This window comes from Ogataea polymorpha (assembly GCF_001664045.1).
Source record: "Ogataea polymorpha strain NCYC 495 leu1.1 chromosome Unknown OGAPOscaffold_2, whole genome shotgun sequence".
Classification (NCBI taxonomy): domain Eukaryota; kingdom Fungi; phylum Ascomycota; class Pichiomycetes; order Pichiales; family Pichiaceae; genus Ogataea; species Ogataea polymorpha.
Genome location: NW_017264699.1, coordinates 1,167,794 through 1,193,037, shown reverse-complemented (window position 1 = coordinate 1,193,037; position 25,244 = coordinate 1,167,794). Strand labels below are relative to the sequence as shown.

General features: G+C 46.4%; 17 protein-coding genes and 1 non-coding gene across 18 annotated transcripts; 10 read left to right on the top strand and 8 right to left on the bottom strand.

The window, feature by feature from the left end:
- Positions 1-211: 211 nt before the first annotated feature.
- On the top strand, positions 212-641 carry OGAPODRAFT_12050 (uncharacterized protein; the record flags this gene model as incomplete). The annotated part of the gene is made up of 2 exons (XM_018353303.1): positions 212-214; positions 249-641. 2 exons carry the CDS (start codon positions 212-214, stop codon positions 639-641), a joined length of 396 nt encoding a protein of 131 aa, XP_018212562.1.
- Positions 248-2,679, bottom strand: OGAPODRAFT_98526 (uncharacterized protein; the record flags this gene model as incomplete). Its single annotated transcript, XM_018358025.1, has 1 exon — positions 248-2,679. One exon carries the CDS (start codon positions 2,677-2,679, stop codon positions 1,333-1,335), a length of 1,347 nt encoding a protein of 448 aa, XP_018212561.1. The 3' UTR covers positions 248-1,332.
- On the bottom strand, positions 2,663-4,749 carry OGAPODRAFT_15880 (beta subunit of the F1 sector of mitochondrial F1F0 ATP synthase). The gene is made up of 2 exons (XM_018354028.1): positions 4,582-4,749; positions 2,663-4,233 (listed from the first exon to the last, which is right to left on the bottom strand). The coding sequence occupies exons 1-2, from the start codon at positions 4,692-4,694 to the stop codon at positions 2,835-2,837; spliced, it is 1,512 nt and encodes a 503-aa protein (XP_018212560.1). The 5' UTR covers positions 4,695-4,749; the 3' UTR covers positions 2,663-2,834.
- A 275-nt stretch (positions 4,750-5,024) lies between these two features.
- OGAPODRAFT_15879 (uncharacterized protein) lies at positions 5,025-7,465 on the bottom strand. The gene has a single exon (XM_018354027.1). The coding sequence runs from the start codon at positions 6,947-6,949 to the stop codon at positions 5,063-5,065; it is 1,887 nt and encodes a 628-aa protein (XP_018212559.1). The 5' UTR covers positions 6,950-7,465; the 3' UTR covers positions 5,025-5,062.
- Positions 7,466-7,757: 292 nt separating this feature from the next.
- On the top strand, positions 7,758-9,229 carry OGAPODRAFT_75603 (uncharacterized protein; the record flags this gene model as incomplete). The annotated part of the gene is made up of 1 exon (XM_018356050.1): positions 7,758-9,229. The coding sequence occupies exon 1, from the start codon at positions 8,117-8,119 to the stop codon at positions 9,227-9,229; it is 1,113 nt and encodes a 370-aa protein (XP_018212558.1). The 5' UTR covers positions 7,758-8,116.
- Positions 9,230-9,320: 91 nt separating this feature from the next.
- On the top strand, positions 9,321-10,837 carry OGAPODRAFT_92979 (uncharacterized protein; the record flags this gene model as incomplete). The annotated part of the gene is made up of 2 exons (XM_018357254.1): positions 9,321-9,769; positions 9,811-10,837. The coding sequence occupies 2 exons, from the start codon at positions 9,321-9,323 to the stop codon at positions 9,845-9,847; spliced, it is 486 nt and encodes a 161-aa protein (XP_018212556.1). The 3' UTR covers positions 9,848-10,837.
- On the bottom strand, positions 9,336-10,837 carry OGAPODRAFT_15878 (uncharacterized protein). The gene has a single exon (XM_018354026.1). It carries the CDS (start codon positions 10,717-10,719, stop codon positions 9,886-9,888), a length of 834 nt encoding a protein of 277 aa, XP_018212557.1. The 5' UTR covers positions 10,720-10,837; the 3' UTR covers positions 9,336-9,885.
- A 21-nt stretch (positions 10,838-10,858) lies between these two features.
- OGAPODRAFT_15877 (uncharacterized protein) lies at positions 10,859-13,126 on the top strand. Its single transcript, XM_018354025.1, has one exon. It carries the CDS (start codon positions 11,011-11,013, stop codon positions 12,028-12,030), a length of 1,020 nt encoding a protein of 339 aa, XP_018212555.1. The 5' UTR covers positions 10,859-11,010; the 3' UTR covers positions 12,031-13,126.
- Positions 10,859-13,331, bottom strand: OGAPODRAFT_98511 (uncharacterized protein; the record flags this gene model as incomplete). The annotated part of the gene is made up of 1 exon (XM_018358024.1): positions 10,859-13,331. The coding sequence occupies one exon, from the start codon at positions 13,329-13,331 to the stop codon at positions 12,081-12,083; it is 1,251 nt and encodes a 416-aa protein (XP_018212554.1). The 3' UTR covers positions 10,859-12,080.
- A 67-nt stretch (positions 13,332-13,398) lies between these two features.
- On the top strand, positions 13,399-15,543 carry OGAPODRAFT_86280 (uncharacterized protein). Its single transcript, XM_018356829.1, has one exon. The coding sequence runs from the start codon at positions 13,480-13,482 to the stop codon at positions 14,599-14,601; it is 1,122 nt and encodes a 373-aa protein (XP_018212552.1). The 5' UTR covers positions 13,399-13,479; the 3' UTR covers positions 14,602-15,543.
- On the bottom strand, positions 13,407-15,543 carry OGAPODRAFT_98503 (uncharacterized protein). The gene has a single exon (XM_018358022.1). The coding sequence runs from the start codon at positions 15,297-15,299 to the stop codon at positions 14,613-14,615; it is 687 nt and encodes a 228-aa protein (XP_018212553.1). The 5' UTR covers positions 15,300-15,543; the 3' UTR covers positions 13,407-14,612.
- A 655-nt stretch (positions 15,544-16,198) lies between these two features.
- On the top strand, positions 16,199-18,555 carry OGAPODRAFT_15876 (uncharacterized protein). The gene has a single exon (XM_018354024.1). The coding sequence runs from the start codon at positions 16,286-16,288 to the stop codon at positions 18,470-18,472; it is 2,187 nt and encodes a 728-aa protein (XP_018212551.1). The 5' UTR covers positions 16,199-16,285; the 3' UTR covers positions 18,473-18,555.
- A 48-nt stretch (positions 18,556-18,603) lies between these two features.
- OGAPODRAFT_75596 (uncharacterized protein) lies at positions 18,604-19,556 on the top strand (the record flags this gene model as incomplete). Its single annotated transcript, XM_018356049.1, has 2 exons — positions 18,604-18,632; positions 18,665-19,556. The coding sequence occupies 2 exons, from the start codon at positions 18,604-18,606 to the stop codon at positions 19,551-19,553; spliced, it is 918 nt and encodes a 305-aa protein (XP_018212550.1).
- Positions 19,557-19,729: 173 nt separating this feature from the next.
- Positions 19,730-21,761, bottom strand: OGAPODRAFT_81808 (uncharacterized protein). The gene has a single exon (XM_018356566.1). It carries the CDS (start codon positions 21,568-21,570, stop codon positions 20,812-20,814), a length of 759 nt encoding a protein of 252 aa, XP_018212549.1. The 5' UTR covers positions 21,571-21,761; the 3' UTR covers positions 19,730-20,811.
- On the top strand, positions 19,730-21,761 carry OGAPODRAFT_75595 (uncharacterized protein). Its single transcript, XM_018356048.1, has one exon. The coding sequence runs from the start codon at positions 19,762-19,764 to the stop codon at positions 20,785-20,787; it is 1,026 nt and encodes a 341-aa protein (XP_018212548.1). The 5' UTR covers positions 19,730-19,761; the 3' UTR covers positions 20,788-21,761.
- A 252-nt stretch (positions 21,762-22,013) lies between these two features.
- OGAPODRAFT_t20 lies at positions 22,014-22,087 on the top strand. The gene has a single exon. It is a non-coding gene; the product is annotated as a tRNA-Arg (tRNA).
- Positions 22,088-22,602: 515 nt separating this feature from the next.
- On the bottom strand, positions 22,603-25,163 carry OGAPODRAFT_98502 (uncharacterized protein). The gene has a single exon (XM_018358021.1). It carries the CDS (start codon positions 25,114-25,116, stop codon positions 24,481-24,483), a length of 636 nt encoding a protein of 211 aa, XP_018212546.1. The 5' UTR covers positions 25,117-25,163; the 3' UTR covers positions 22,603-24,480.
- OGAPODRAFT_15874 (uncharacterized protein) lies at positions 22,603-25,163 on the top strand (the record flags this gene model as incomplete). Its single annotated transcript, XM_018354023.1, has 1 exon — positions 22,603-25,163. A coding segment is annotated over exon 1 (946 nt), but the record flags the coding sequence as incomplete, so codon positions are not given.
- Positions 25,164-25,244: the final 81 nt, after the last annotated feature.

Genomic DNA, 25,244 nt, shown 5'->3' with positions numbered 1-25,244 from the left:
GCAGTTGGTGTCGCAACCTAATCTTAACACCATTTGAGTCATTCCTCTAGTGCCTTGATGCCATCCACTACATGATTGAAAGCTTGATAATCGTTTGAGATCTCCTTACTACTACGACATATTTAATGTTGCAGTCCGATCCAAAATATTTATATACTGTATATTTAAAAAGTCCACATTTAAAAGACCAAGAACGTCCGGGTTGTAAGGAATGGTAAGCCTCGATATATTAATACTCTAACGTTTAGGTGCTGCCTCTTATTATCGGTGTGGGGGTCACGCTTGCCGCCCTGACGGCCAAGTCGGCCCTTTCCGCTTACTCAAAGTTGATCCGTCTGACACCCCAGCAGATTGCTATCTTGAATAACATCAAGGTCAAACCCATCGACTCGAAAGATCCATTTTGGATGTACAAAGGAGGGTTTTACGAAAAGATGAATGAGACGGAAGCCTTACTGATCCTCGAAATCCAGCCCGATGAGATACTTCATCTTACACATGATATTGTAAAGAAACGGCATCGGAAAATGATGCTTCTTAATCATCCCGATAAAGGCGGATCGGAGTATCTAGCACTGAAAATCAACCGCGCCAAGGAAGTGCTGGAGCAAAGCTACATGTTTACCAATTCCAAAGACTAGAAAAAGATAATATTATTTTCAAATTTATTCGGATGCAACGTTGTTTAGGTACAACGGCAAAGGGCGAGCGATGCAAAATCGTACTAAAGCAAGAAGCATATTGCAAATACCATAGAAATCATAAGGTTGATCCAAATGGCAAAGCTGGATACGTGTACATATTTACCCTGAGGCATCTAATTGATGGTTCACCCAAAAAGCAGACATGGCTACGCCAGGCAGGTCCCAATCCTGAAAACCAGATCAATTTTGCACAGACGTCAGTCTTTGATCCAAAACGACATATTCTTATCAAGGTGGGTTACACCACGCAACGGGTCAGGCGACGGCTTAGTCAGTGGAGAGAACGGTGCCAACAAGATTTCCAGCTCTTGACTCCGCAGACCGTTGACAGAGTGTTATCGTCGAACAGAGACAAATTGGCAGATTTTATTGAGAGGTTCAAGAGCCTGTCCTTACGCAGCTACAAAAATTATGACTCCAATGAACAAGCATTCAAGGCGTCAAATGCATTTAGATCTGAACAGCAGGTGCATGCGCAACTTAGAAGCTTATTTGGCAGTGGGAGATTATATTGTGATGGATGCAAAACGGCCAACTCTGGGGTGCATAAAGAGTGGTTTCTTGTTCCGCGAAAAGATGTGCGAAATATCATGAGGATGATAGATCGACTGGTAGATTGAATATTTAATCAATCCTGCTTCTTTTCACTTTTCTCGTTCTCGACGAGGTCAATGTAGTTCAGTCTTTCAAGCAGGTGAGGATGACTGTGGTTATAAGCCGAAAAGAGCCAGTCGACATCCAAAGAGCTCAGGTTCTCCTTGTGGAGCGTGATCAGTGCCACCTTGAGCTCCTCAGCATATCCTTGCTCCACTGCGTATCTGTCAGCCTGGTACTCGTACTTTCTGGAAAGCAAGTTCATGGCGAACTCCAGAATGGTGTCCACTGGCTTAAGAATGTCGCCAAACAACAAAAACCCAACAATAACCGGTTGCTCTTTGTAGAATCCAAAACTCTGGTACAGCGATTTGTTGTTGATGAATGCAGCAAACAAAGTGAAAATTCCAAAGATGTGGGCCTGGTTGATAAGCAACAGCTTGGTAGTGTGAGACAAGAACCAGTGGCCAATCTCATGACCAAGCACAGCGACGACCTCTTGCACTTCGGAGGAGGCAATCAGAGTATCATAGATGACAATTTGCTTGGAGCCCCATGGAAGACCCATGAAGTAGGCATTGGAGTGCGAGGATCTCTTCGAGCCATCAATGACGTACAGCTTGTCCAGAGGGAATTTGTTTCTTTCAGCCAATTGCTCAATCTTGGTTTTGAGCTCACCGTCTGCCAGAGGCTCGAGCTTATTGAACAGTGGCTGGATAAATTTAGGATAGATAATGATGAGGAAGATCTGGACGACAAAGAGAAAGACAGAGAGATAATACATGAACCGATCACCAAAATAGTCAACAATTTTCAGGAAACCAGCAAGAATTGGAGCACCGATGGTGAACAAGACAAGAATTTCTTTGATTGTGTCTGTGAGCCATAGCTTGACAGTCAGTTTGTTGAAACCGTATTTTTCTTCTATGACAAAATTGGAGTAGTAATCGATTGGCAAATTCAAAACAACACTGATCAGAGACATCTGACCCATGAAGAACAGGGACTTTGTGATTGTAGAGCCGACAAAGACTGCCGGAAGAATAGACGAAGACGCCAGATACGAGGCCCCCGACCACAACTTCGCCAGCAGGTCACACTGATAGAAAGCAATGTTTTGCACAAGAGAATAGAACGAAGCAACAAGCGAAAACTTGAGTTTGGCCAGGGAATACTTGGAAGATTTCAGAAGTGTCTCGCTGTCAATTTTGTCCTTGATTTGTGGAGAAACTTCTTTGGCATTTGCCACTTTTTGTATTTGTCTATACTTCAGGTAAGACTCGAAGACAAAACTGGCGGTAGAAAAGCCCAAAATGACGGCTTTCCAGTCGAAGCCAGGCCGATCAAAAAAGGTGCTAGCACTTTGTATAAGAGAGTTCATATTATAAAAATTCAAGTTATTTTTCAATTTTCGAACGCGGTTTTAAAACCTCGCGAGGATACTACCGAACAGTCTAAAATTTTCAGAATCATGTCTTTTCAGGTGGCTCATAGGCCTAAAACAGAAATTGTCTATACAATGACTTGTCAATTGATCTAGTTGGCCTCAGCAGCAATCTTCTCGGCCTTGGCAACGACATCCTCAATGCCACCAACCATGTAGAATGCGTTTTCAGGCAAGTGATCGTACTTACCTTCCAAGACAGCCTTGAAGGAAGCAATGGTGTCCTTCAATCTAACCAACTTACCCTCAATACCAGTGAAAACCTCGGCGACGGCAAATGGTTGAGACAGGAATCTTTGGATCTTTCTGGCTCTTTCGACAGTCAACTTGTCTTGCTCAGACAATTCGTCCATACCCAAAATAGCAATGATATCTTGGAGAGACTTGTAAGCTTGCAAGGTCTGTTGGACACCAGTGGCAACGTCATAGTGCTCCTGACCAACAACGGACACATCGAGCAATCTAGACTTGGAGTCCAGTGGGTCGACAGCTGGGTAGATACCCAACTCAGAGATACCTCTGGACAACACGGTGGTAGCATCCAAGTGAGCGAAAGTAGTAGCAGGAGCAGGATCAGTCAAGTCATCAGCTGGCACGTAGACGGCCTGAACGGAGGTAACGGAACCCTTTCTAGTGGTGGTAATTCTCTCTTGCAGCAAACCCATATCGGTGGCCAAGGTTGGTTGGTAACCGACGGCAGATGGAATACGACCCAACAAAGCAGACACTTCAGAACCAGCTTGAGTGAATCTGAAAATGTTGTCAACGAACAACAACACATCTTGACCTTCCTCATCTCTGAAGTACTCAGCGATGGTCAAACCAGTCAAAGCAACTCTTGCTCTAGCTCCAGGTGGCTCGTTCATTTGACCGAAGACCAAAGCGACCTTCGACTCGCCCTCCAAGTTGATGACACCAGTCTCCTTCATCTCACGGTACAAATCGTTACCTTCTCTGGTTCTCTCACCGACACCGGTGAAAACGGAGAAACCACCGTGAGCCTTGGCAATGTTGTTAATCAGCTCTTGGATGAAAACGGTTTTACCGACACCGGCACCACCGAACAATCCAATCTTACCACCTCTGGCGTATGGGGCGAGCAAGTCGACAACCTTGATACCGGTCTCCAAAACCTCAGCCTCGGTAGATTGCTCCACAAAGGAAGGTGGATCAGCGTGGATTGGGTTTCTTTGTTTGCATTCGATTGGGCCTCTCTCATCGATTGGCTCACCAACGACGTTGATGATTCTACCCAAAGTACCTCTTCCGACTGGGACAGAGATTGGAGCACCCGTGTCAACAACGGTTTGACCTCTCACAAGACCCTCGGTACCATCCATAGCAATAGCTCTAACGGCGTTCTCACCCAAGTGCTGGGCAACTTCCAAGACCAGTTTTTGGTTGTTACCTTGGTCAATGGTCAATGCATTCAAAATAGCAGGCAATTCACCTTGCTCGAACTGGACGTCGACAACGGCACCGATAACAGCTCTAAAATGTGTTAGTTTTGATGTCCACAGTTTTTGGTTACGCAGCCCTTGATGCTTCCGAAAAAATATTTCCAGACGAGCGAGCGAAAAAATGTCCTCCTCTGATTTGACGAGAGGTCGAAACCATCAGTTTCGCTCTCAATGACCCTTATGAAGTATGTCATGATCTCGCACGCGCCTGTACCGGTACGGAAACGTAGCATTGTAAACCAATTGACATCAACCAAGCTTGAAGAGGTCAGCATGACACCGACGACAGAAAACCATGCACTCCTACGCTCAACAATCCACGAGCATGCCATTTGCCAACCTCTTTGGCTTCAATTGACGCCATATAGAATGAACTTACCTGATCTTACCAGAAGCTGGGCCGGCAGTTGCCAAGCTTCTTTGAAGGGCCAAATTAGCTCTGGCAGCCTTCAAAGTAGCTCTCTTGGTGACGGAAAACAATCTAGCAACCATGTTTCTTGATTATCGAATCGATTTGATAACGACAAGTCAGAAAATAATCTCGAGTAAACAAGAGCTAAAGAAAAGAAGAAGGAAAATCGACAGCAGATGCTTCGTTGGTACAATTTTCTCGGCAGCTGCCATAAAAAAAACGTGTAACCCAGAGTCTGGCAACACAAAATATTATTGGTTGGATTTGGTAGCAGCCAAAAAAGCAGTTTGAGTAGCGAATTCCAATTATAAGTCCGTGCTGAAAGAAGCAGCCCTTTTCTGTAGGGAACCGTCTGTACTCTATATGCTAGCTTTTGTGCCAAACTACCTACAATTTATAGACATATTTTATCGGCATTAATTTTTTGGGGTCAGATCTACTGAAAAATTCAAATCTCAAATTTAGCACCCAATTGGTCAGTAAGGTAGTTTTCCAATTCCCTGACCTCATTTTCAAGAAACACGGCACCACAGTGCTTTAATTGCCCACGCTCGAAGTCGTCCAGACGTTGTTCGAGACAATTTAGACACATGTAGACCTTGCCATAGTTTGGAAACTGCTTTCTTCTTCTCTTTAAGCGTCTCAAAAGACTGAGATTGGCTTCGTATTCTAGCTTGGCTTCGTCAATTGGCTGGGAAACAGGCGACTCACTCTTTCTGGCTAATCTCCTCGATTTCCGCACAGGTGCTTCTTCGTCCGAACTAGTTGAGCGCCGTTTCGCCCCCGACTCATCGTCGTCGTCGTCTTGGACGATGATCACCCCATCCTCCTCTTTGAGAAATCTAGCCGCATGATCCTGCTTAGGGGTATGATTTGGTGTTGGCAAAAGCGACTCCTGGGATGTGGTGTACTTGTCGATATCCAATTGTACTTTCTTCAACATGTCCAACTCAAGCCATTTGAAATTTGGGTATGCCTTGCAGTTCATACAAATAATCTCATCGGCTTCCTCTTCAGTGCTCATTGTTCCCTTGCGGCCAGACATTCTATCTGCTCGGCGCGAAAGACGGTCTTCCATATGTGATTTTAGGTAATTCGGGTAATCAACAACTTCCAAGCCATCGAGAAGAGACTGAATATCTGTGTTGGAGATTTTGGCTTTGTAATTACGGACCGCAGTCAGATAATCGACAAAAGCTGTATTTTTCATGGAGGAGATGCTGGAAATCTCAAAGTTCGTCCACCAAACGTCTTGCATTCCTTGATTAGCCCGTAGATCATCCAAAATATTGCGCAATAGCTTAAAATGATTGAACACATTTTCCTTTTTCACCGGCTTGTATTCATCGATGGCCTGCTTTCCGTAGCGTAACCAGTACGGCATAGTAAAGTTGACCGCCTCATTCACATTGAAACCACAATTAAAGCCCGCGTGGTAAACCTTTGGGAAAGTGATGACAAACTCGTTGGGTTCCTGGTCGACAGAAAAGATGCGGATCTTTTGGCCAAATTTCTGTCTCACCAATTCTGCAATGCGATCAGGTGATAGCAGCGTCACCAACTGGTGTAGTAAGTCTGGCTGTTTCGAAAAATAGTCCGGACAAAGGTCGTGAAACACACTCTCGAACATCTCGCAATCGGCAGCGGGAATACCGTACCATTTCTTTGTGGCTCCCATATGGCAGTAATTGGCGCTCAGCGTGTAGTGGTCTTCTTTGTGCCAGCAGAATGTCGAAAACATGGAGCCGATGTACAGCCAGGGAACAGTCATTCCCGATATCTGTTCGCGGTTCTCTTTGATATAATTGAGAAGCGAGCCCTTGGCGAAAGGCAGGTTTGTCAAATTGAATGGATGATCAAGATACTTGCTATATTCCTCTTTGAATGGATGTGATCTGGTTGGAAAAGCAGAAATTTCACCAGGCCCGTCGTTGTGGATATCGGCGCCATATCGGACCTCAAAATCTTCCTCCTCTTCATCTTGCGTATCGACTAGTTTCCAAAACACACTCTCAATCGCATCCACTGAGGGATTCATATTTCCATCGAACATCTCGTTGCAATATCGTCTCTTCAGGTCGTCGCACTCACGAGCGAACTCTCGAATGGTGTATATCGACTCAAAATCCTCTTCAAATCCGTATTCAGCAGAGGAGCCTTTCAAACAGTCATCACAGAACCAGTCGGTATCAGGGACTTCTTCCAAAATTGGATTTAGACATCTCATATGGAAATTCCTATTGCAGTCATCGCAGATGAGAATCGTATCTGGCTCATCCAGCTTGCCGCACTTTTCACAAACGTTGCTTTTCTTCTTCTTGAACATATCCTTCATCTGAGAGCTGATGCTTCTTCTGGCAGGTGTCTCTTGTCCCTTGTTCTTCAGAAAACGGACATACTCCACAAAATCCTGGTAAACTGTTTCATCCTCGAATTTCCCCTTATAGAAAAAAGCTTCGTTTTCGACGTACAAGTCGTATAAATGGACTTCTTTTTTGGTCATTGTAGAGTCATGATGCTCTCCTATATGCCTCTTGAGGGTGGCATAACCGGTTTCAAGCTGTTCTTTTCCCTTCATCCTAAGATAGTTGTTAAATCCGTTAAGCCAGAAGATCCTCGACCGATTTGTCAGACTCAGCTCGCTGAGAGTTTGCAACCGGGTATGAAACTTGAAAGTGTCGGGATCCAGAGCAAAAGGGGGATTCCAACCTCTGGGAGGTTTGATCTTCAGAATTCCATATTGTTCACCTATACTGATAATATCTTTGGTATTGAGGTATCTGATTGGATCGGAGAACTCTTCTTCCGATGGGTACAACGTTGGAGCTTCCTGTGTTTGTATCATCAGCAAACTATCCACAAAACAGGTGAATCGAAATCGGTAAAGAAAAGGAAGCGTATGCTTTGCTCAGACAATTTTAGTCTCCGTTCCACCTCTACACCAAATTGTGCCCTGTACATCATTTAGCCAAATTGAAACGGCTGTTAGCGAAAAGAAAAACTGATAGCGCTTGGAGCGGTGTAGGGATGCAAGATAATTAGCTGGCTTTTATAAAAATTAAGCTAGGATTTGCACCTAGTTATGCAGAATTTTGACGACGAAAAGAGCCAAAAGAAGAAAAATAGGAGTCGCAACTGGCAGGAGTATGTCGTGAATCTATGGCAGCGTTTTAGGCTGAGTCTATACCGCCGGGATCGCTCAACAATTACTAGACTAGCAGTTCTTTTCGTTGTCGTCACCTTGTTCTGCTACTGGACTTCAGCTGGAGAAGGGACCGAGGGGTCTGACACCCCAACACAAAGGAAAGAGCGCAACTATTTCGACGCCTCCAAAAAAAGCTACCACGATTATCTCAATAGTAAGCTGGCGAACAATCATGAAAACATAGGATTTGGCCTCGCCACCAACAAGAAGACTCATAAGAAACCAGGAGTGCCGCCTAACCCATTGGTTCCAGGAGTATTTGCCACGGAGGAGGATCAGGTCCCTAGACGTAAGACGATGACCCAAAACGGTCCAAAAAAGTCATTATTACAGAAATTTGGGTTGTCAAAGCCAAAACGGAAAATATACCTAATTCTCGGACACTCTCCAGAAGTTGGCATCAAGCATCAAAAATCCAAAGAGTACTGGCTTATGGAAAAGTTGTCCTTGCTGAACAAGAAGCATTATTGCGAAAAACACGGTTATGAGCTAATAGTTGTCAACGCCCTAGACGACGACGTAGGACTTTATCAGAAAAGGTACCAACACGAATTTAGAGAAGGCTGGGAGAAATTCGATCTGCTCCGGAAGCTGATGAAACAGACCCCACAGGACGAGTCGTCACCTGTTGAACAGTGGTATTGGTATCTGGATATCCACACCATCATAATGGAACCACAATTATCTCTTGAAGAGGTGATATTCAAAAATATGGACTATCTCTATCGCGACCTCAAGTATTTCAACCCTAACAATTTGATCATAGACGAAGACTTGAACCAATTTACCATTGGCTCCTCATTGAAAGAGACCAACGACATCAACAGCGTGGACCTCATATTGACGCAGGACTGCAACGGCATCAACTTGAATTCATTCCTTATCAAAAAAAGTGAGTGGTCCAACTTGCTTTTGGACGTCATTTGGGATCCTGTATTCTACAAACAAATGCATGTCAAATGGGTGAAACACGGCACACAGAAAAAGTATGGATTTAGACTGAGCACGGATGAGTACGACTCCAATTCGTACAACAACGACGTGGAGGAAAGAAACTGTCTGGAGTATCTTTTCAATACACAATCTTGGATCAGATCTAAAATCGGATTTATGCCTACGAAGGCTTTCAATTCTCTTTCTGACGACTTTTGCAAAGCTGATCCGGACGAACTTGATGAAGATCTCGAGGCCCTGCTTTCCTCAGAACCTGAGGAGATAGCAAAGGCGGGGGCTGCCAGATCGCAACTTTTAAGAAATCAGCATTTCCATTACAGGCCTGAGGATCGGGACTTCCTAGTTAACTACATGAACTGCGAAAAACATCACACTTGCTGGGACCGATTCCAGGAATACACGGATGTTTATGAGGAGCTGCACAAGAGCTGGTTCCTCAAGTTGTTCCATTTGTAGTAATAGAATTTTTAATAGATCGAGCCCTGGTGTTGGGTGTATCAGATCGAGGGAAAAAACGCGGTATAATTTTAATTTGACCACTTTTACCATGGCGATTCTGTCCTCTAAACTCGTGAATTCTATCAGAGTTGCCTTCTATGCATTTGTGTCATATCTATTGATCACAGATCCCAAGTCAGTGCTTGAGTATGAAGGGTTGATTATCCTTGCCTCGTCCATGAATATGCCCCTTTTGTTAACGACAGAAGGATCGTCTATCTACGGGGCCCTGGCATTGCTCTTGTTCATGACCGCGCTGAGCGATTTAGTGCCTCTTCTGGATGGGAACCACGGTTATTTTGAGGCCACTATCCCAACGAGACTCCTCGTCCACTTTGCTCTAGTGTTCTACTCATACATGGGAGGAAACCCAATAATTTCCAATTCGTTGATCTTTGGCTACTGCTTTATGGAGATCTGGTTTTCTGTCTTGATTTTCAGCTCGTTGAGGGAAGAGAAAGTGGAAAGAGCCAAAAATGAGCAGAAGAGGGCTTTGGAGTTAAAAGATAAGTACGAACGAGGCGAGCTCAATGAGGAAGAGGAGGAAAAACTCAGCAAGGACCTACAGGAAATTGAAATGAAAAAGATTATGAGGGAGTTTGAAGACAAATAGATTACTTTTTACCCAATTGAGAGGCAATGTTGGTAGCCTCCTCGACCGCACGACTCACACCGCTCCTGACTCCCTTATCTTCCATCACCAACAAGCCGCCAATGGTACAGCCACCAGGGGTACAAGCGGCAAGTTTCAAGGCGCCTGGGTGCTGGCCAGTTTCTTTGACCATCTTGGCAGTACCTTCCATCACTTTAGCAGCACATTCTTGGGCAATAGCAGCCGGAATGCCCATTCTGATTCCTCCTTCTGTCAGAGCTTCCATGAATAGCAGAGAAAACGCGACACCCGATCCAACTAATGCGGTAGCGGCGTCTTGGTTTCTTTCGGGAAGCTTAATGGCGGTTCCAACCCCGCCGACAATCTTCAGCACGAAATCCTCGTGAGGAAGACACTCGTCGGAGAATGACACCACGGCCACACCACAGCCAAACTTAGCAGGAGTGTTAGTCATCACACGAGCAATTTTTCCGGCTTTAGGTGACCATATTCTCAATTGATCGATTGACCAGCCAGCCAGCAAAGAAATCACAAGCTGGTCTCCTGGTAGATGGGATTTGACTTGGTCGTACACTTGTTCACAGAGGAAAGGCTTACATCCCAGCATGAGGACCTCAGCTTCCCCGACGGCCTTGGCATTGTTAGCAGCACCGAAAGAAACTTCAATCTTGTCCCCATAGGTTTCTTTCAACTTAAGGGCGGACTTCTCAGAGTTAGTGCAGCAGATGATTTTCGCTGGGTAAGGTTCAAACTTGGTTTGCAGCATAGCAGCCAGCACAGCTGTCCCCATCGTTCCGCAACCAAGAATAGTGAGAGTATAATTTTCCAGCGGCATGTTGATAGTAGTGAGCAGCAGATCTTAGAAGAATGAAAACTAATTAGCGTTCGTTCAAAAACTCACTTGGTGCGAGGGTGGACCCCGTATTCATGATAAAGCTAAAATGTAATGGGATAATTTAATCTTATTTAAAGGCAACTGAAGGAATCTAGATTTTCTTGGTTGAGAAACAGGGCTGATATTAGCGCTTTACAATAACCTGGCTCACACCATACATTACATATTCGGAATCTAGTGATTATACAAATAAAGTGTTTTTATCATATACTCTACTTCCATCTTTAAGACATGACAGGTCTATACCTGAGATCCACTTTCAGCTCTTTAAGGGAGTATTTGACTCCGATCAGCCACAAATCCACGTTCACAGATACGGGAGAGATTACTCCCGAGGAGTTTGTCGCTGCAGGAGATTACCTTGTTTACAAGTTCCCCACATGGCAATGGTCACCTGCACCAGAGTCTAAGAAGCGCGATTTTCTCCCAAACGACAAGCAGTTCTTAGTGACGCGGCATGTTCCTTCTTATGTCAGGGCAGCAGACTACGAACACACGGAGAAAGAGGCCGAAATGATGGAAGAAGAAGATGGGTGGACCAGTACCAATGTGGACAGTGTGGCTCCTCAGCGGTGCAACACAGAGGACGAGCGGCGACATTCAATCAAGTACATTGAGATGACTGAAAGTGGCGCGTCCTCACCAGAAGAAGGAGTTGCCCAGCATGAGGGTTCCGGAAAACACGAAATAAATGACATTGACGAACTTATCGACGAGACAGCAGAGGAAAGTGATCTTGCGAACGATGCAGGACAGGGTGGCATCATCAACGACCCAAAGAAACGAAACTACGATCTCTACATCACCTACTCGACCTCTTATCGGGTTCCTAAAATGTACCTAGTTGGTTTCAACTCGAATGGTGTGCCATTATCACCAAACGAGATGTTTGAAGACATTGCCAGCGACTACAGACAGAAAACTGTGACGATCGAGAAAGCGCCATTTTTGTCCAACACAACTTCCGTGTCCATCCATCCTTGTCGTCATGCTAACGTGATGAGGGTTTTAATGAAGCGTGCTGCACATGCTGCGCAGGCGAAAAAGATAAGGGACAAAGATCTGGTGACGGGTGTGGCCAAGCTTGGTCTTGCAGATGGTAAGAATGCCGACGAAGAAGATGATTGGGAAAACGTTGAGCAAGGGGAGGAAGGCATTATTCGCGTGGACCAGTACTTGGTGATTTTCCTCAAGTTCATTGCTAGTGTAACACCTGGAATTGAGTACGACTATACCATGGATGCATTTTGAAGCAAGGGGTACATAATATATATAATTCAACACGGTTTAGCGGCAATAAGTCAGACGGCCTCATCCATCTGTCTCCAAATTTTAATGCTCTTGTCGACGTTTCCGGTTATCAACCGCAGACCACTCTGGTCGAACTTGGAGCACAAAATACCTGTTTCTCCGGCCAGCGACCCTGGCACGGCGACGTTCTGCCCCTTTTGGAAAATCTCGCCCGATTCCCAATCCCAGAAAGCAAACTTGCCGTCATCGCAGCCTCCGAACATGACCCCGTCAGAGTTGGAGGCCAGTGTGTTAATGATTGTGTTTCCCTCAGATATTTTGTTGGTGTCGAAGAACTCGAGATTTTGCAAATAGGTGCAGTCTGGAAGCTGGAACTTTTTGATTCCATCCGAGGAAGCAGACACCAGCTGCTGGTCGTTGGATCCAAGAGCAAATGAGCGCACAGATTTGGAGTGATATGTCAATGTTTTGTCGCATTTTCCAGCAATCAGGTCCCAGGTCTTGACGGTAGAGTCCATGGAAGAGCTGATAACCTGGGGATTCGTGGCTCGTGCCTTCACCATGTTGACGCTCGATTTGTGGCCTGTGAATGTATAAACTGCCACTTTTGTGCGAATATCCCAAACACGAACACTAGAGTCACGGCCAGCCGTCACGATTAAATCCAGCGTTGGGTGCAGGTCAATAGTATAGACAGAACTGAGATGTCCATGATAATCTCTAATCACAGCGTTCTTTTCCAGATCCCAGCACTTAACTGTTTTGTCCTCTGAGCAACTGAACATGTACGGATGTCTGTCTGAAACCACCAATCCTCGAACAGCCATAATATGACCCGTTAAAGTGAGGTCCAACCTGGAGGCTGCCAGGTTCCAGATTTTAATCGTGCTGTCGGCAGATCCAGTGACAAAGTATTTGTTGAACGGATCAAAGGTGACAGAGGTGACCTGGCCCGTGTGACCGAGCAGGACTTTGTGTAATTTCCAGTTGCTATGATGATATTTTTGGTGCCGTTTGTTCTCAAAAAGCGGAACCAATGCAGGGTTGGTGAGATCCTCCTTGGTAAGCACGTTGTTTGCAAGAACGAGAGCCGAGTCTGAGCTGGAATTGATGGGCTGGTTTCGAAGCTTGTCCAGGATGGACCGCTGCCCCAGCTTCGCCTCGATGTGTTTTGGCAGAGGAAAGGGGCCCAACTCATTGCGCTTTATCGTCCTTGCGTAAGCCCCATCCAGAGAAATGTCGATGGACTCTGGAAACAACTGGTCTCGCAGACGTTGTAACTCGCGATAAGATGAGGTCATAAAAGCAAAAAAAAAAAATTATCAAAATAATTTTTTTTTTCAAAATTAATTACTAATGGATAGCGAAGAGCCAGAATACGTTAACCTCCAGGAGGTTGAAGAGGTCGTTGAGGATACCGGCACGGAACAGTTCCACAGTGAGGACGAGATGGACGAAGATGATGAACCGTTAGAGGTCGACTTGAGCAATAATTCTCAGGGTTACTTCGATAATCACCAAGATTCCGTCTTTGTGGTGGCAACGCATCCTTCTGTGCCCTTGATCATGACGGGAGGAGGCGATAATGTTGCGTATCTATGGACATCACACACCAATCCGACGAAACAGGTTGCCAAACTCGATGGATATACGGAATCTGTGATCGCCGGAGGATTCACTGCTGACGGATCCTACCTTGTTACCGGAGACATGACAGGCAAAGTGCTAGTGCATAAGGCGTCCAAGAAGTTCCAGGTTTGGAATTTATATGGTACATTGGAGGATGTCGAGGAGATCACGTGGATCAAAGTGCACCCTAAACAGAAGGTTTTTGCATTTGGAGCAAGCGACGGCTCCGTGTGGGTCTACCAAATTGAGCCCACTTTAGAGGTGATATTTACAGGTTTTTCGCACTCAATGGAGTGCACCAATGGGCTGTTCATCAACGTGGACAACGTGGACGAGCTGAATCTGGTGACCATCTCGGAGGACGGCTCTATTATCGGATGGAACTGTTTCACACAGACACAAATCTACAAAATCGACGCCAACTCGGGACTCAAGGGGGTGGTAACTCCGTGGGTTTCGATGGAGGCCGACCCGAACGGAAAGGCGGTGGTTGTTGGCTCGAGGGACTCGCAAGTGGTGGTGATCAATAGCGAAACCGGTGCCATCCAGAATTCGTTCAAGGTTTTGGAGTTGCAGGAAGGCCAGGACGTTTTTGAGATTTCGATCGAGAGCATCAGCTGGTGTAGAGACCCTAACCTGTCAATTGCTGCTCTGGGCCTTGTTTCTGGAGACGTTTTCATATTTGACACCAAAACGTGGAAGGTGAGACGCACTCTCAAATGCTCGGATGCGGTGACTAAACTGCAATTCCTCGAAAATTCGCCGCTGCTCTTGGGAGCGTCTATGGACGGGAAGGTTTACAAATGGGACTCAAGAACAGGCGAGCAGCTATACACCTACGTGGGGCACCACATGGGCGTCCTGGATTTTGCGCTTGACAACTCCAAGATGAGACTGATTACAGCAGGAGACGAGGGTGTCTCCCTGGTGTTTGCCCTATAATTCATTGTTCATTATCTCTGCAATGCTTCTCTAACTTTTCTCTCCACAAGCTCCTCCAATATTCTTCCAAACGCGCTCTCCTTGTTCTGCAAAGAGACTTGGATCTGACGCTCGATCAGCTTGCCGGTCACATCGACCTCGATATTGACTTTATCACCAATCTTCTTTAGTGGCATGATCACCTTTGATTGTGTGTAAGACACCATCATAATTTTAAATCTGGCTTTCTCGTAGTTCACGTCAATCACAGTCAGACTGGTCCCGTCCACACAAATGAATCCTTTTGGCACAATGTAGTTGATAAACTCCTTGTCGCGCAACTCAAACTCAAACTGGATGCTATCTCCATCTGGCTCTCTTCCAACAATACTGGCAACGGTATCTACATGACCTTGCACCATATGGCCTCCGTATCTCACGTCGCCTGAAACTGCTCTCTCCAGATTCACTTTGTCGCCAACACTCAGCTCTCCCAAGTTTGTCTTGCGTAAAGTTTCTTGCGAAATACCAACCTTGAACTCTGAATCAGTGAACTCCGTGACCGTCAAACAAGTACCATTGACGGCGATCGAGTCGCCCATATGACAGTCGCCGAGGATTGACGAGGCGTTAGAAATGACAATATCAAGGTCGTCGTTGTCGCCCACCTTCTTAACCTCCTTGATGGTCCCAATGGTCTCAACGATACCGGTGAACATGACTAATTTTGATTATGTAACTTTGGATCATTAAAATAATTGCCAATTCGGTGACTTATTTATTTGCTTAGCTAAATATTACATGAGTCGAAAAGGGCCCCCGTTGGAAGTGGTTGACTATTTTTGTTGACCCCTAAATGCACTGACCGAACTTGATATCACAGGTGGGCTTTCTTCCAATAAGCATATCTGTACACCAGGATCTGCAGCCAGAGTTTGAATAAATATTCTTTTCAATTCTCTCCAAAGTCAGGGTTTGAGTCGCTGGTTTAACTAATTCCCAGACTTGTTGTCATTACTCCTACCACACCCAAAAGGAGAACTATGCATGACCTTGCACCCTCATATGGTGCCGAATTGATCCACAAACACTCCAGCCACCCACACCCTTACACCTACAACCGTTGTATTATCTGTGCGTCAGTTGCCGGTATTACATAAGCGCTGTAACACATAGGCCATGTTTCAATCGGGAATTGAAAAAGTTTGTTTTTCTTTGTTTCAAGCTTTGTCCCGTTAAGACGCAATGTGGCCATTGTTTTTTAGCGGAATAGGTTTGGGATATATCACCACACTCACCTGCGGCCAACAGGCCTGCTCTGTGGCGTGCTGTGGTAAACGAATCCCATATAGCGACTTGCAATTGCAGAGGCTAGATCTCGATGCCCACGAGCCCTGGCCTTTGAATATTGCACACATAAACACCAGAATAAAGCTAGTGCAAAAGCAGGTTGATAACCTGCCTCGCATGAGAGGTAAAATAAACTAGTAAATTTTTTTAAGTGGTGTATGGGTTTTATCTGCAAGTGCCAGCTGGCCAGTCACTAAATCTGGGCCCTATAGACGTCTAAAGAATGTCATACAAAAGTAAAACTTTCTTATTTGAACTGTAACCTTTCCGCTGCCCCAGGTATCAAACACCCGTTTCAAACCGTTTCAACAGACCAGGTTTGCTCTGTTGCCCATGCTCACAGAACGCGGTAGCCATGTCTGATCATATTTTTCTTCGAAGCAGTTCTCAAAGCGAAGGCCTACCGACAACTGCAAGCAAGCGCGTGCGCAAGGACAAGCTGAGGCCGAAATCAAGGAGCAGTAGTCGGACTAGCATATCCTCTGATGGCGATACTTATCTAGCAGGAAAGCAAAGAAAATCGTTCTGGATACTGGTGGGCCGATGGAGACGACACAGATACGTCAGAGTTGTGATTCCGTTGCTGTATCTGATAGCGTTCATCTTGGTTCTGAGCAAATTTCAGTCTAAGGGGGATTACAGTGTACATGAAACCTCGCAATCGTTTTCATTACGTTCTCTTGGACCAATGTTCAGAAGGAAACATTCCAAGCCAGATGCCAAGAACGAGCTAATGGAGGAGAACAAGCAGTCTCAAAACCGGCTTTTCGAGTTCCCCTACACCGCCGATGTGACAGTGCTACCCAACGCTCCTTACAAACATGCCAGAGAGACCTCGGATCTGCGTGCGACACGTGCAATTTATTATGAGGCGATCAAGCGGCATCTCGTCGAACTACAGCATAATCCCAAGGCGCCCATCCCAGAATTTGACTTCCATTGGAAAGACTGGATTGACATGCACGAGATTATTCCTCTGCTGGAACAAAAACCCAACTGCTTTGTTGCCGGAGTTTTAGGGTCCAACGTTCGAACTCCGTGGCCAGGCTGCATAGATGCGAAAAATAAGGACAGCAGCGAGCTGAACTTCTACTTTGACTCACCCGCCTCAGACTACGAGTCCGCATACCGCCTCAGTATAAGAGGCAAGACCTATTTGGTTGAAGTGGCACCACTGCCCAGAAAACTGATCTTCCTTGCAGGAGATCTTGCATTTGTAGTGAAAGTGGCTGAAAAAAAGGATGTTGTGAGGTCTGGACTCCTGGAGAGCTACATCAAGCTGCAGATGGCCCGGTACAACTACACGTACCAGGAGGTGATCAGCTCACCGATTTCTGTTTTCGATTCATTGGGAGAAATTAGCCAGATTCTGGGCAGAGACTTTGTGGATGCCACAGCGCAGGGATCAAACAAAACCGAGGTGTCGATCAACGATTTCGAATTTCCTGCAAACAAGAAGAAGACCAAGCTTGCCGGAGCCGCATTTCACTTCCAACAACTGCATTATCATGATATTTTACTGAGAAACAAGGACGGAGCCGTGAGCAGAGAAAAATACGATTGGCGCTTTTTCAGCAACCTCATCGTGGACGAGGCAGATAAACGCAGCGCATGGCACCAGCTTATCCGCGGATGGTTGCATTTCTCCTCGAATCTGGGCATCACCACCTGGCTGTCGCAGGAAGCACTCCTGGGGTGGCACAGAAACGGCCTGTTGAGCCCGTGGGAGGAGAGTGTCCATTTCGAGGTTCCTGCCAAGGACATGATCAGGCTAGCCGAGTCCCTGAACGGGTCGCTGGTGATTCAGGACCCAAAAGACGGCACAGGAGCTTTTTATCTCGATGTCAATCCATACTACATGGAACGCGCAAGAAATAATAACGGCAACGCGTCGCCCGAGTCGATCGACCTCAAGTTCATCGATATCCGCACCGGTCTGTATCTGGAGGTCACCGGGCTGATGATCAGCAACGACGGGCTATCAATCCCTGAGAATGCAATGGAGATGTTCGTCAACGAGGGGGATGTGCTCGAGGACCTCAAGGCCGACAGGACGGTGGACGGGTCAAAACGCAAAATCATTAATAGTGGAACCGGATTCTTCTATCACATTGACCAGATAAATCCGCTCCGACGCACGCTGTTCGAAGGAAGGCTTGCAAACGTGCCCAACCGCTTCATCTCAATTCTCGACATGCTTTACAAAGACATTATCAACACAAAAGAATTCTATGGCCACAAGTATGTGGACCATCTTCGACTGTGGGTCCGCAGCGACCAGTGCAACTATGTGCCGACAGAGGACATAGAGCTGTTCAGAAAGGGTGGAAGTAATTTCATAGGAGCATGCCACGATTACAGGATCTGGGGGGAGTATAATAGCACTAAAGCCGCAACGCTGTTCAAGCTCTTGGAGACCGAAAACGACTATAATATGGTCCTGAGCTCGATTGACGAGCTGCCATTGTTGTATGACGACTATTGGATCAACAAGCGTGAAAAGATCCTCAATTTGGTGTACAACATCCCGCTTCGACAGTAATCGGACATCTGTGTACGGGTTCGGCCCTCGTGAATAAAAAAAACCAAATTCGGATATATACCGTATATTTGATTATGCACGCACGGTTTTGAACCGAGCAAACGGAGCTCGTTTTTGATTTTGCCAGAAATATGACTTTTCTCCTTGCCGGCCACAGAGGGTAAGTGATTTGGGATGCCGTGCTAACCGTAGACTCAAGAAAACATGCCCGGAAAACACGATCCTCGCGTTTGAGGAGGCTGTCAAAAACGGGTGCTCTGTGATAGAGACAGATCTCCATATTTCTTCGGATGGCGAGGTAGTGATATGCCACGATATTGACACGAACCGCGTATTTGGGCAGGATTACGTTGTCACAAAGACCCCGTACAGAGGCGTTCTATCGGAGCTGCGCACGCTGCAGCCTCCCCATCTGCCGATTCCTACGTTGAAACAGGTATTGGAGTGGACCCTGAAGACCAACGAACCGCGTTCGGATCCTATCAAACTGATGCTGGATATCAAGGCCGATAACGATCCAAAGCGCATCGTGGACCTGATTTTACAGAATCTCGAGGCGGTTGGTGGAATAGAGTACTGGAAGGACAAGATCATCTACGGTCTGTGGGGCGCGGCCTACTACGACGAAAGAATTGCACAATTTGAAGTTCTCAACATTTCGGTGGACGTGCTCACCACCAAAAGAGTGGCCAACCAGATCAAGGAGAAAGGGGGCAGATTGGACTGTGTGTCTGTGGTTGTTGTTGCCAATGGTCTCGCGTATATGGTTGACGAGATTCTAGAGTTCTGCGAGAGGGAGAAAGTACGACTGTGGTTCTGGACAGTCAACAGTAAAGAGGATTTAGAGTTGGCCGTCTCCAAGTACGGATCGCGAAAGATAGATGGCCATCCGCTGCTGGAAGGTGTTGTCACAGACGACCCAGCAACGCTACTGTCGCCAGCCAAGCCTGCGTTGACATTTGGCTACAAAATGAGCCTTTTCCTCAAGACCAGAGTCTACCTTTTTCTTTTATTTTTCTACCGCAGAAACATTGGCCTGCGTCCTCTTCTTACTGTTCTCAGGAAAGTAGGATTTTTATAAATGGGCAGAGGATATAAAAAATGTTATTTAAATATTGATTCTTGATTTGAGCCCCATGAGGTACAGTACACTGGCGCTAATGTTCCTGACAGGAGGCTCTTTAGCGCGTGCGGGCGGGATATCGTTTTTCCCATCACTGCTCCAGCCACTTGTGCAGGAAAATAACCATTACTCAGACACACCCGCCATAGAAATCCACAACCGAACAATGGTGTACTCCTCCAACGGATCCAGATTTAATCCGCCCGAATTGGTCCCTATGCTGGACCAGAAAACAGTGCTGGATCTTGGCCGCAAGATGATACAATCCCAGCAGCAGGGATATTTTGTGGTCAAACTAGGCACGATTGCTAATTCAACATGGGACACACAGTTATATGAGGATTTCACCACGATAATAGACAACGCACATTTCTTCCCCACTCTCGTGGGATTTGTCATTGAGGCTTCTTTGGAAGAGCACAATCTACCCTTCTTCAAAGCTGCTGTGCGAGACATGAAGAAGTACCTTGTGCGCAATCGAATGAGATACATCCCCATCGGTCTGGAGCTTGATTCCCACCTCAATACAACTGTCGACCAGTATCTTGCGTGTAACACGCTATACCCCGTGGACTTCTACTTCTCCAACCACGGGCTAAGTTTCCCCAGCTCGCGATCGGACCCATGTCCTGAGGAAATGTCCATTTGCACCTCGTCTCTTCCACACACGCCAAGAGCCTCGAGATGCGACTGTATAATGTCGGCGCTTCGCTGCATGATAAACCCAAAGAAGGTGCACCAGGAATTCAACGAGCTGGAACGTCTTTGCGACACGGTTTATTGCGGGTCGATAGAGAACGACGTCAAACAAGGACGCTACGGCATCTTTGCCAGTTGCACAAGACTCCAAAGACACTCAATAGCTTTAAATTTGTACTACTCGTACAACGGCAACCAGGCTTCGTTCTGCCACGCGGGTGGCTTCGGCAAGCTGATCACACACAACTATTCCGTTGAAAATCACCAGTCGCTCTACGACTACAACGGCAAGTCATGCAGACAGGAAATCATGGACGATTGGAATCGATACTTAATTGGCAGAGAAAGAAAAAAGATCACGTCAGGCGAAAGAGACATGGTCAACGAGGACATTGACAATGAATTCGAGACTACGTTTGTGAACTCTGCTGGAAGGACAAGTTCTACAGGTGTTCTGAATATGTTGCTGATATTGGTCATAATGTCTATTTGACAGGATTGCTAAGCTCGTTACCATTCACTCTTTTTTATTTCCCCATTTCACTCCAAGGAATCCCGACTCGTTCATCAGACCCAGTCTTTTGTTCACGAGGCTGGATTTTGGGCCTCCAACCAAATAGAACCGTTTCTCTCCTTTCACGTCCATCGCCACGTACACAAGCTGCTGCTCAACAAAATTCTCCTCAATGGCTTCCAATTGAACAACGGCAATTTTGTAGTCGCTCTCAACGAAAAATTTCATCAACATGTGCTCCTTGTTGTCCTTGGCTAGGTACTTGGTAGCCTGAATTGGTCTGTTTCTGGTCCACTTGTCTCCGGCCGCGTAACCGTATGCTTTGAGTCTGATGTGTTTGCCGCTTTCAATCTCTTCTTTCGAGTACCCAAGCAACTTCAGCGCCTCTTCATTTTTCTCAATCATCGAAACTACTCTGTTAAAGGTTGACGTCTCACCAGATGGAGAGAAAAGCTCGCTGAACACCAGATACAGCGACACAGACGAAACTCCGAGAGCAAGAAGCACGATGGATGACGAAACCAGAAACTTCGATCCCCGCACAAAATTGCTCAGCAGCGAGAATCCCGACTTCTTGGTCTGTTGGGCCTGCTGCTGGGTGCCGGAAGTATGAGTATGTGAATGGCTATGGGAGTGTGTGTGATCCTGATGGCTATGCGAATGGTGCCTAATTGCAATTGAGAACGTTGGAGATGTCAACTGAGAACAAACATGCCTCCGCACAGAATGGGGTATGCCAAGGGTTGAATGGCGAGACAACATTGGCTGGGAGGGTATACTTGAGTTTAACTGAGAAAATCGACCAATTTTTTTTAGCCATTTTTTCAACTCCAGAATACATTTGGTGCAGAGGTGTTGGCTCTGGAAACAGGCTCTCGACTCGGTACCTCATATTTGTAAAAGGATGAGGTGGTTTTCAGGTACTTGATTACATAAGTGCACGTACAATGTCTGACAAAAGTCGAAATGCAGCTGAAGAAAAGGCTGAGCGTAGGGCGGTCACATTTCTTATTCTAACGCACGCGAGCTAAAAAAGAAGCGGCTCGCTCAATACCATCCAGTTTGCGCTGTCCTGACATGACCAGGTCGGCATTTTGCACAGGGAATTAGACCACCTGATGTATGATTTCTTAACCAGTAAGGCCAGTTGCTGACACTTAAAGTGCTGGATATGGAGGCAATAGGACCAAAAATGGTACTATTTTGGGCCCGTGGTGTAATGGTTATCACGTCATCTTCCGGAGGTGCATGGTTGCGGGTTCGAGTCCCGCCGGGCCCTCGGTTTTTATTTTTCTTTTTGCTTGTATTGCCCTCTTTTTTGCCTTTTGCTACGTCATACGCGCTAAGGCGCATGCATCTACATAATCTCACATGAATGTCGGAAAAAGCTTTGTGAGCCATAGTGAAAAACGTGTCATGGTGGAAGGAAAACATTGTCTCACTGTGTCGCGCTGGGATTCTTTGTTGGGAATTTGTCTATGTAAACTGGCTTGGTGCAGCCGTCGAGGCCACCGAACGTATTAATTGCACGGAACGGGTGCGCATTTTTCTGCAGGAGAGTACAGACCGTTGGGATGAAACATGCATTAATGCTTAACTTTCTCGTCCGTGCTAGTTGGATTCAAAGTTTGCCAAATCACTAAGGTCGTCTTTCTTTTGGAATTTCAACAAGTTTATATCGTTACAATCATTCGGTGCTGTACTCTTAGACCATGTCTGTCGATTCAGAGATCACGAGGTCACCCCCGAGTGATAGCGATGGCACGAGAAAACGAAAGAGGGCTTTGAAGGCTTGTGTCATTTGCCATCAACGCAAAATTAAATGTGACCTCGACTTCAAGGAAGTAGGGCAGCGATGCACAAATTGTGAGGAGCTAAATCTGGAATGCGAGCTGTACAAGCGCAAGAAGAGAATTAAAAAGTTTCAGATCCACAAGAACCTGTCCGATCTCCTGGAAAAAACCAAGATCGAAACTCTGAATGCGGTTCGAATAGACCCTGCCGAGTTGATGCAGAAACTGAAGAAAACACGCCATCATGAATACATTTACAAGAGTTACTCGGATGCGGAAAATAGGCTTGTGACGAGGCTGTTCGACGAGTACACCAAAGAACAGCAGTTCCAGGACGTCAGCGATGCGAGCATCCGCAATTTGAACTTGCTAGGCTGTTTCAATTTGCCTGAGAAGGCGGTTTGCCAAACCTACGTGGACTCCTATTTCCAAAATGTGCATCCCTTGATTCCAATCTTGAACAAGGAGACATTTCTGGCCGAGAACAGCAAATTTATGAACCCCACTTCTTTGTTGTTGCTGCAGAGCGTTCTCTTCGTCGGCTCCAAGTTTATAACGTGCGAGACCGAGGAAAGCAAGCTCACACAGTCCAAGATTACTAATATACTGTACGGCCGAGCCAAAGCTCTTTTTGACCATGATTTTGAAGGCAACGCGGTCAATTTGCTGGCAGCAATGGCCCTGTTGGGCCTGGGTCTCGAGGACCACTATTTTCACACCAAGTCGCTCTACTCGTGGCTCCAGGTGTCTATTTCTGTGGCCAATTCGCACGGCTTTTTTCAAAACGATCTCTCCGAGTACACCGAAAGAGAACAATGTCAAATTCGGAAACTAACCTGGTACCTCATATCCAAAGACACTGTGGTATCGGTAATTCTCGGCAAACCGCGCTTGATAGACGTTTCCACCGTTCCGTCGGAAAAGCTATCGCTTAAGGACTTTAGGTTCGATACCGACATCACGGACACTATAAAATTATATGCCATCGAACATTTGCGGCTGGCCGAAGCTTTGGCTGCCGTCGACCAAACAGTGGTAAAAGGAAGCGCAGGTTTACCTTCCAGCGAACAGGACACGCTGTTGGGTATGTGGTTCGAGACCGTTCCTAACGAGCTCAAACTGGGCACCCACACGCAAAAAAACCCAAATTACCACAGCTTAATTATCTGCTGCAATTACTTCTGTACTCTTATCACGTTACATCATGCAAGCATTGTCCACGCAATTGCGACCAAACCCCCGTCAGACAATCTGGCAGACAGCCATAGACCTTCGTGGGAAGTGATCTTTCAATGCTGCGTAACGGTCGACACGATACTCAAAGAGCTGAAAAACACTGCGGCCCTCTCCATTTTCGGCACGGAGATCATCATCTGGATTTTCTTGCTAGGCAAGGTGTTGACGTATTTCCTCAGGGCCTCGGACCAGAGCGTCGCGAAAAGGGGACGCGAAATCGCAGACAACCTACTAGACATTCTTGAAAACGGTATTGACAACTGGAATCTGACGCAGAAGTTCCACCATGTACTTAGCAAACTATTCAACGACGAAAACATCCAGGACGAGCTGCTGCGCATCTATGTCGGGCCGAGCCACACGGGCTCGGAGGTGCAATTTTCGCAGCCAGACGTGCCTGTCAAACAGGAGAAATCTGAGACCGATGCTAGCTTCGAACGGGCTATTTTCGAAGACCCCGTAAAGAGTTGTGATCCGCAGGCGAGTCCGGCGCAACGGCTCAAGAAAATCTCCATTGCATCTCTCATCTCACCCCCATACGCTGCTGAGTCTGCCAACGTTCAGAATAGTGCCACTGGTTTATGGAATTACGCTGATCATCAATAGCATATTTTTGTATTTCTCTGAATTTAGTTAGTCATTGTTATGCAAAAACTGGGACCCAGTTCAAATATTTGAACCACACAGGTTCCACCAAAACACAGTAGCCGTCCGCAACCTTGATCGGAGACCGTTCCAGAGTTTTGACAGTGCCCGTGATAACGCACTTGCGGCCGCGAAATTCCTGCACCTGTGCCTCGAGAACCACGGTCGACTCGGGAGGGGCTTTTTGGAAGAAGTCCAGTTTGAGCTGTGCGGTGACTCCTCTCTTGGAAGGCAGCTTTGAAAACCCACACAAACATAGACCCTCGTCGATGATCGTAGCGATAATGCCGTTGTGGATCTTTCGATCCGTTCCCACCGTCTGGGCTCCAAGATGAGCTATGCAGTACATCTTTCCCTGGTCGCGGTTGAGAAAGATGATCGGGTCGGTGGTCATGTGATTAGGCGAGTTGAGAAGGCCCTGGCCCACATGGTACTGTCTGTGGGCCTCTGGGATGAGCTGGGAGCCCGAGAGCAGCTCGAAAGATTTATCTGCTGCCAATTGTTTGTACAATGTGGAGTTCTTGATAAAATCGAGCGATTGCAACGACCGCTCGTTGGCGAGCTGTTTATCCTTTTCGTTGAGCACAGGCCACGCACGGCCAAACACATACACACCGGCACCAAATGACACCATAGACACACCAGTAACACCGGCAAAACGTAGGAACCCTTTCGCAAACGCCATGATGATGGATATTGTGAAATAATTATGTTTCGGGATATTGAGTCGATCGTCGCGGAAGCTCTCTTTGCAATTGCCAA